At 28.1% G+C, this 10453-nt stretch overlaps 1 protein-coding gene across 1 annotated transcript in view; it reads left to right on the forward strand.

The window, feature by feature from the left end:
* LOC108688328 (epidermal growth factor receptor substrate 15-like 1) overlaps positions 1-10453 on the forward strand; it is a 19874-nt gene that overhangs the window by 1634 nt on the left and 7787 nt on the right. The window contains exons 2-5 of the mRNA XM_018194542.1: positions 3384-3727; positions 4846-5017; positions 5467-5586; positions 5854-6159. Coding sequence (XP_018050031.1) covers positions 3384-3727; positions 4846-5017; positions 5467-5586; positions 5854-6159 — 942 coding nt within the window. The remainder of the gene's footprint in view (positions 1-3383; positions 3728-4845; positions 5018-5466; positions 5587-5853; positions 6160-10453) is intronic.

Below are 10453 nucleotides of genomic sequence, written 5' to 3' on the forward strand. Positions count from 1 at the left end.
TTTCTTTCTCCAAACGATACAATTTTTATCTGAAACATTTTTGAATGCCGAATTTAGTTTTCGAGATATTCGGCTAGACTGTTTAAAATAGGAACACACTATACACGTTTGCGTATAGTGCGTACGTGTGTGTACAATATTGCTAATATCATCTCTGAGATAGATAAATATATATCTTTCAAAAATACATATTTTTATATTGACATAAACAAAACTTACACAATATCTATTATATATATGCAATTCAAATTCTATAGTTGTTCAAAACGTGTGCGATAACACATTGATGCTTTGCTAGCATGCATAGTTTGTTACATTCTTTTTTGTGATATATACTGAAAAAAACATTTTCTGAATCTGAGTAATTTTTTTTCTTGAATAGTTCCACTATGACTAGACTTTTCTTTACTGCAAGTAAACATTTATTAAATGTAAATATATATTACTTGTTACAAGTAGCTTGGATCTATTACTTGAAACTATTACTTGAACTATTCAAGAAATGAATTATTTAGATTTAAAAGACTTTTCAATAATACAAAATAATTATAACATTGCACAATTAAATATAATATTAAAATAATAAAATCAAATCTAGGGATGTGCGTTTTCAAAATTGTATATTGCGACTTCTTTAAAAATCGCAGTGATAAATCGATAAATATGATTTATTGCATCGCGGTTTTTATAGTATATTACAAGGTCGAAACATAGACCTTTGCACAACGCATAGTGTGTAAAACATAAAAAAATTAATTAATAAGAGTTTTTTATTTCTTGGAAAGGAAGGAACGAAGGATTTTGATTGTCCATTTTTTTATGCATTATGCGTTATGCACTCTGTGCTTTATACACTGCTCCCGTCCATACATTTGTTTAACTGCCCATTTTTGTCACACCAAAAATCTTTGATAAATTTATTTTTTAGTACAGTGGCTGAATAATAAATAATATTAATTTTAGAACGCAATAGAAATTAGAACGAAATTAGAACGAATTTAGAACGAAAATATTTGTTTTTCAGTGTAATAGTGAAAAATCTCTAAAATTCGAAATTTGTTTCAAAGAAAAAATCCTTCACGAAGTAGAAAAATATATCGTTTTTCTAATTAGGCGTCAATTGTTTACATAGTTTAAAAGAATTAAAGAACAAGTGTAGAATATTAATTGCCGGCGCGATTTTAAATCGCATGATTTCGCAATTAAACAATCAATTATTTACATAGGTCTCTACATAGATCTTACTATGGTTACATATCGCACTGCGATTCAAGAAAAGAAAATCAAGCCTGTAAGAGGTTGCCCGCCATTTTTGGAATTAACTTATTTTGAGAATTGTGTGCTGAATTGTATTATAGATTTGTGCTACATTGTGCCCGAATATTAAAAACAAAATATACGTTAGAAAATAAAAAAAAGCGAATTTTTAGATCCCCCTATTTTGCAATTTTTTCAATTTTTATGATTGTGATAAGTTGTGCTAATATTGTGCCAAAGTGAGACCTTTAAATAATGACAACAATAGAAGTTACATAAAAAAATAATTTTTGACAATTCGGAATAAAAATAACTTACATATATATCAATTACTCAAATACCATAAAATTGTATATCTGAGTTGTGCTAGCCTAGCACAAGTCAGCACAGCCTTCAAAATCTTCGGCACAACAGTATTAAGGGTAATAAAAAAGTCAATTAAAAACGGTTGTTGGTGCGCAAAGTTATTTATTTACCCAATTACTTACAAATTAATCCGTATGTGCGCACCAACAATTGCGTAGGCTCTTAACTCTTTACGACACAGCAAACAAAAATGGATTGAAATGAATTGAAATGGATTTAGATTTTCAGAAATATTGATTCACGAATGTTAAAATGAATGCTTTTCAATCCTGAATGCATTTTTATAGGAATTGCATGGAGCATATCTCTATGCCTTTCAATCTAAAAATAATATTAGCTTTTTCTGTGCATTGTGAATATTGTTCAATTTAAAATTTTGAATAGGAAATGCAGTTTTTCAATCCAATTGCATCCAATTGAATCCAATTGAATCCAAAAAAGTATTCGCTATTTAAAATACGCATTCGGATAGAAAAAAAATTCAATCCATTTTAATCTAGTCTCGTTTGTTCTTATTATTAACAAAATGTATTTTAAATAAATAAACTGGAAAAATTTTTGACAATAAATATGATTGTGACTAATTAACAATAGCTAATTAGCTGAAAATGAAGTCCAAGAGATTTTCGAGGTCGCTGATTACGAATTTGACCTCAGATTTTCGAAATTCAAAATGGCGGACAAAAAAATTAAAAAATTAGTTCTAGGGCTGTAAAATAGGGTCAAGTAGATTTTTTTAAGTCGCTCATTACGAATCTGAAGTCGAAATTTTTTAATTTTTTGTCCACCATCTTGGGATTCGACATCAATGACCCCAAAACCCCCGAGTAACAAATTTCAACTGAATTTACGTAAAGAAAAATGTTTTTTAATTGGCTTTTGTATTCTTCTTTAGCTGATTTATTCTCAGAACCTACATATTTTTAAGTTATAATATTAAGAGAACTTTGCTTATACGCGCGGCCTTTAGCGCTCGGATTCTTTATCCATAGTTCGGATTGTAATTATCTGATGAGAAGGGAATAATATGAATTATAATAGGTGAGGACATGGATCGATAAGTGAATAACACAAACATTTTTATTATTATTAAAAATTGACGTCAATTCACTTAAAATGCTCTTAATATCGTTGTGCCGAAGATTTTGAAGGTTGTGTTGATTTGTGCTAAGCTAATACAACTCAGATATACAATTTTATGATATTTGAATAACTGATATGTTAGTGTCATTTTTATTCCGAATTGCCAAAAATTATTTTTTTATCATAACTTCTATTGTCATTATATAAAGGTACCACTTTGGCACAGTATTAGCACAACCTTGGCACAATTATAAAAATTGAAATAAATGCAAAGTGGAGCCTAAAAAATCGTTTTTTTTTAATTTTTTAACGTATTTTTCATATTTTGACTGTAATATTCTTTGACTGTAATATATTGACTGTAATATTATAATAGTCATTAATGCCTAGCACAAATCTAGCACAATTCAGCACAATTTTCAAAATAAGTTAATTCCAAAAATAGTGTTAATTTTTTACAGATAAATCGGCCTGATAAATGGCAATACTTGTGATATATCAATAAAATTATTTGCACATCTCTAATTAAATCCCACATTTTCTCACGTTTTAATCAATTATAAATATAATAGAAGATACAAACATATTAGCTGCTGATATGCAAGTTTTATTTTTACTTGAAGTCTACAACAAGTAAATTGAATTCTTTATAAATCTATATATTATATTTTTTTAAGGTCGATAAACTTCGCCAACAAGCTGAAGAACAAGAATCAGTGCTGCGGAGTCAAGAAGAAGAGTTGAACTTCAAGAGACAAGAACTCGAAGGACTGCGACAAGAGGAGCAGCAATTAGAGCAGCAACAGAATAAAAATAGGGACCAGCTAAATGAGTTGACGAAGAAATTACAAAATACTCAGTTAGAAATCTGTCAAGCGAAGGCTAAAATTACTCATTTACAAGAACAGCAGCGTCAGATGAGTGATACAATTGCACTTTATGATTCTGCACTCGCTGCAGGAGACGTCAATCTTGTACCTGATACTAGTCTACAGTTCATACCCGAGATTGAAGATATAGAGTGCGTATTATATTTTATTTAAAACAAATCTTTCTCAATCAGAATTATAATGATATTTTTATATATATGTAAAAAAAAATAGATATAACTAGAGATTAAAAGGACCAAATTTTACGATAATTTATTTGGTAAATTATGATAAATTAATCAGTAATTTTTAACTAAAATGGTAATTTAGAATAAATAAAAATAAAATAATTTGATGTAAAAGCATTTAACCTTTAGTTAAATTTAAAATACTTCATTTGACTCATATTTTCATTTTGATATTACATATTGGTATACAATATAATATATAATATTGTATATCAATATGTAATATTATTCCTTTTAATTATTATATATTGACAACTATTATACATGACAATTAAAAGACTTGGTACATAGTCTAAACTAAAGAAACTTCAAATAAATTTTTTTGTTAGAATTCTGAAAAAATGTAACAGTACAGTAATCTTATTTTACACATATTTTAATCTTTTTATTTATATTTTTATATTATATTTTTTACTTTACAATTAAACTTATAAAACTTTTTATTTGCTTACTATTTTAGCGACTGTTAAAGTTTTTTAAAGTAAAAACAAAGATAATTACACATAAAAAATAAAACAATATTTCTGTAATTGTACTACTGCCGGAATATCTAAATAGAAATATAGAATAATTAACTAATTCAATAAAAGAGAGAGAGAGAGAGAGCTAAATTTCAAAATATAAAACAAGATATTATGTAAAAAATACTGGGATTTTTATAATCTGCATCGCTTTCTATTTTTTGATCACTATTAAATCTCTAGGGAATCAGCATCGATTAGATTTTACGTTTAGATTTAGTGAACAATTCTATTATTATTTTATCAGCGATTTATATTCTCGATGAGAATATTAGAAGAATATTGTTTTATATTATTTACATTATTATATTATTTATATTATTTACATTAATGTGAAAAACATAAATAAAAAAACTTATTTGTGCATAAAACTAAAAAAAAAAAATAAATTTTATCAAAATTACTAATAAATTACCATTTTACCATAATTTTACGTAAGTAATTGTTAAATTGAATTTGACTTGATTGTTAAATTGAATTGATTTAATTTTATATCTCTAGATATGAAACAACTAAAAGTGAAGGTGAAACGAATGAAATGAAAACAGATATAACTAGCACTTTAAACGGATTTGGGGATCAAGATCCTTTTGCATTGAATAAAGCCAAAGAAACATTTAACGCACCGATATCCGATCCGTTTGGAAGCGCGTTTTCTGCGCAGCAATCTAATGTAAGTTTTTTCTACGATTATGTCCACGTATCTTTCACTCTTTGCTCTCATGCCTTTTACATTTTCTCTTGTGATATTCTGTTGTTATTTTGCAAATGTATCCATGTAACAATACGTAGACGGACAAATAGAATAGAAAATATGGTTACGTCATACAAACGTGAAATAATAGAAGTATAATGTAAGAACAAAAACGATAGAGGAAAGTGAAGCTGGCAGTAGAACTGCATTCTGGTTCTTACATGATGCGTATAATGCATCACTTATCTTTGTTTGATATTTGTTGAATAACAAGAATAAATGATGCATCATGCGTATCATGCATAATGCACCTAGAAAATGTTGAACTTTAATATTTGACTATAACAATGTAACTTATGGATGATATTTATTCATATTTTATTCTGTAAGCATAGTAAGCACTAGATAATAAAAAAACCATCCCATAGAATTTTACAGCAGATCCTTTTACTGCGTTCGATAATACCAATATGATGGTAAAGCAAGATCCTTTTGATCCATTTGGTAATGGAAAGCGAGCTGAGAATAAAACATCTACAACTACATTGGTATGTAAAATTTTATTTAAACATTTCAAATCTCCATATTAACACATTTGAATGAAGCAAAATCTTATTCTCAACACTTTTCAGTTCATATTTTTAATTTTTAATCAATGACAAAGGCTAATATTGTAGTAATGAAGTTGAGAAATAGCGTAGAAAAGTAATAATTATTAGTTTTAAGAATATGGATATTTTATTATGCTTAATATATTTTATGCTTTATTGAAACATTAAATAAAATGCCGACAAGACTGATGGTTTTCTGTTAAGAACGCAAAAGATCCGTTTGGAGAAGATCCATTTGCCAATCTTCATGCTCCTCCTCGTCCCGAGAGCCCTAGTCCCGCTCTTCCGCCAAAGAAAGCAAAGCAACCACCGCCACGTCCAGCTCCACCTCGACCGAGTCAAGGTCCTACTGGGCCATTGAGAGCAGCACCTGCACCTCCAACGCCTTCACCAACTCCAGATCCATTTGTGAATGCAAATTCAGATCCATTTAGCGCTCAACAAACAATCGATAACAATAATAGTTTTACATCTTCCGGATTCGCCGACTTTACCAATTTTGATTCTAAGGTACGTATTTAATAGTATTCTTTATTTTAAGTAGCTTTTATAATTTTTTTCTTTTGTGTTATTTTCTTTTAATGGCGCCCCTTTAATAACACTGTCTGACAAAATATGACATTTTTTTTGCAGTACCGGTATGAATAGTCATTTTTGATGTATTTTTGTTTGTAGAATAGGACTCTGTTGGCCAAATTTAGCTATTATTACGTCACAATTTTTTGGGAAAAATATAACTAAAGATGCCAAAAATGATGATTTTTGAGAGTTATTATGACATAATATACAATATATATATATATATACACACAGGAGATATATATGGTATATATATATATATATATATACACAGGATATCTCACACTATCGCCCTTTCCTTTTTATTTTTGAGATAATTTTGAGATGAAAATCTCTCTCTTAATACAAAAATGTAGAAGTTACAATAGTTTTTGTATTATAATTGGTTGAAGATAATATATAATTCGACAATTATGATATTATAGCTTCGATATTTTTGTATTAGAATTTTCGTTTTAAAATGTTCAAAAGAATTCAGGAATAATAATAGAAGTTATAAAAATAAAATGGTTTTTGACTTATTACTCTAAGTATTTAGAGTTATAATTCAAAAAAGTATTGTAATCTCGATATTTTCATATCAAGATTTTTATCTCAAAATTATCTCAAAAATATGCCCTTAAGAAGAAATGTGATAGTGTGAGACACTGCGTGCGTGCGTGTTGCGTGCGTGTGTGCGTGCGTGTGTGTGTGTGTGTGTGTGTGTGTGTGTGTGTGTGTGTGTGTGTGTGTGTGTGTGTGTGTGTGTGTGTGTGTGTGTGTAATATCGAACAGTAATTTTTTTCTAAATTTCATTAAAGCTACGTAAAAAATATCAATTTTTACTTTTAAAATGCATTTTGTTTCATTTTGGTAAGATTTGTCGTTTTCGAGATATAGCAATTTAAAAATAACTCTTTTTCTATGAAACATACAGGAGAGGCATTTTGTTTTATCTTAATACTGTATTGTGTAAGTATTTTTGTATTAGGTTGTTTGAAAGTTATTTCAAATTTTCTAATGTAAGTTCAGGATATAATATTTTATTCAAAAAGTACTTTATTGAAGCAAAAGTACTGTTTTATTCAATGACTGTAGCTCTTTTGATTGATAACTACGTAATGTCTTTGTTCCAAAACAAAGATTTCTTATTAATTGAGAAAAGGACAGCACTACAATAGAATCTCTCTAAATTTGACTTCTGTAATCTTTGCATTCCTCCGTACTTTTACAAACACTAAAGTGTGCCTCTTCTATACCCTGAATGTCATGATATCATGAGCTGGACATATATTGCGCGCACATCTGCACTTAAGTACTAAGTTTTCACAGTGTATGCTATGTAATTCCATAAGGTTATGTATAACTATTTGTGTAATGTATTCTTTTGTGATACATAATATGTGATACATATGTACATATGACTTGTCCTGCTAAGGTTATGTACACTATAGTGCACTTTGACAGATTAGTGTACGTAAAGCTAATCACACTTTCCGTACAGTAACAGTAAGGTTTTCGACCAATCGCGTTGCTCGATTCTTACGGTCGACCGAATCGAATAACGCGATTAGTCAAAAACCTTATTATCACTGTTAGAAAATGTGTGTAACTAGGCTTAACTGCATTCGCGCAAGTACGTGATGATTAGTAGATTCGTATTGTAGAGCGAATACTCTAATAATTTTGGCATTCCACTCTTATCGCCCCATAAGGAGCGATCAAATTTAGAGAGAGTCTACTGTAATACAAGAGTACAGATAAAATATATATTTAGTGCTATATAGAATAGGGCATTACTCATTGAATCTATCTTTCAATAAATGTCTAGCATTTATTCTTCTCGATGTTCGATTACCAATAAGTCAGTTATAATCTCGCAGAGTGCCAAATCTCGATTTTAATGAAACTTTATATAGGTACATAATATTTAGGAAATAAATAAAGTTAGAAATAAAGTTAGAAATTATTAGTTATGGTGTTCAAAAATAATTGTAAGGGATAAAAAAGATGCAGAACAATTTTTCGTTATTTATATCTCAAAAATCTATTCGAAGTATCAAAAAATGTTTTATATTTAAGTATTTTATAATAAAAATACTTCTATTTAATCACGTCAATAACATTAAAAAAAAATTATTATTTTCAAAAATTCATTCCTTTACACTCTATATGTGAAAAAATATTATATATGGTAGGACCGATGAAATATCTCGAAAACAAGATATTTGAGGAAAAAATATCTCAAGAATTGTAATTGTTGATTTTAATAAATGCATCAAAATTTTTAATTTTGAGCGCAAATGTGAAGGATCTGTGAAAATAAAAAAATCTAAAATTTTTAATGGAAATGCCTACTTTCCATTAAATATTTTTGTAGTTAACATCAAGATTTTTTTATAACTCTTGAATATTGTTTTCAGGTTCATGACTTTGATAACATATATCAAGTTTAAAATCATTGAGATTGTTATCCTTATTTTCATTTTTACGTAAATATTTTCCTACATTTATGTAGAGAACGTTATTTAAATATAGATGCAACACGATGATGCTTTATGTTATAATATTAAATCTTTTTATTGAAAAATGAATTAAAAAATGATCCTTTTTTTAAATAAATGGTTAATGAAAAAAAATGAAGAAGATACTTCATAGATACTCTATATAGGATATCTGACATTAGGTAGAATACTGCTTATGAACAAAGAAAAAACGGACTGAAAAAGTCTGACTCAGTCAAAAATATTTTCCAATTTTAACAGTAGTTAACGAGAAATTAATTAATTATTAAAGATTGTTGAATGAACGCATATTCATCTACCTCTAAATACAAACACGGCGAGATACGACCGCCTAATGCGGGAAGATTTTTCCCTTTCTGGCCGTTTTGTGTTGCCATTGCAGTTTATAATAAATAATTCCCCATGCGCTTAGCAATCTACGTTGGCAGATTAAGAAGCTGAGCGAATACTATACGTGTTTATTCAACGAATTAAAATTAACTAAAGTATCTAAAGGCTTAGAGAATTAAAAATAAGAATTAGTAACAGCGCAATGAGCTAGATGTATGTGCGTAAAATTAAAATTTATCTATTGAAAAACTCAAATTATGAAATTAAAATCTTAAATGTAATGTATGATTTAATTCTTAAATCTTAAATGGTTCACATTTATTGTTAGTAAGTGAAAAAATTTACAAGAAGTGTGTAAATGACATCTCGTATAAATAAAAAATTATTTTAACAATTTTGTTTTCAAATAAAGTTCTACAGATGTTCAACAATGCCGTGTCCAATTCATGCTGCTTGGAAATTCAGAACGTTCAACAAAAGTGCAATGGTTCATGGTTAAGACGGAATCTCAAAATTTATTTATCAAAGAATAAATGGATTGTAAGATAAGATGACCTGGAAATTGTTACACAAAATATGAATCGAAAGGAAACATAGCTTGTGTCAGTATAATTAATTTAGTAATTAATTCTCGTTAATTATTACGAAAATTGCAAAATGGTGTTATAGGACTTTCCGACCTAATTGAGTTTTCATAAGCGAGCGATATTTCTGTCTAACGTTAGACGTCTTGTATATCAAATTTGCCATCGATAGATTATTACTTATAAAAATACACGTTAAAAATCGTATTGTGCCAACTATTCTTACAATGAAGGAAAATATGAAAAATAGAATTTAATAAGCCTATTCTAAATTATAAAAAAAACAATTGACCGCAGTTTGTTGATCCTTTATGTGTAGGCAAAAATATTTAGAAAAAAAAGATTAATATTTCATATATCTAAATAATATACAACAAAGATGTATTTGAAACAGAGGGGGAGAGAGAGAGAGAGAGAGAGAGAGAGAGAGAGAGAGAGAGAGAGAGAGAGAATCCAATTATGCACTTCTTTATATATTTTAAATTTAGATAATGTCAGTGGTGCTATTATTTTCATAATTCATAAAAAATTCTTCATGAAAAGATTTTGTTTTGCTTTTAAGAATTTTTTTTAAAACATCTCACAATCAATATTTCAAAAAAATATGCAAGAAAAATAAGAAAAAAGTTTACTTAAAAAATTCAAAGCTTTAACAATAACATCCTAAGTCTCATATATATATATATATATATTAGACTGACAAGAAAACAAATTTTTTTTTAATCGGCCTCTCAAAAGCTTCATGTCAAAAGAATACCTCTAAATTTTTATTTAAAAATATTAAGATTTAGAGATCGCTAGTGAGCG

This window comes from Atta colombica, unplaced genomic scaffold, assembly GCF_001594045.1.
Source record: "Atta colombica isolate Treedump-2 unplaced genomic scaffold, Acol1.0 scaffold104, whole genome shotgun sequence".
Taxonomy (NCBI): domain Eukaryota; kingdom Metazoa; phylum Arthropoda; class Insecta; order Hymenoptera; family Formicidae; genus Atta; species Atta colombica.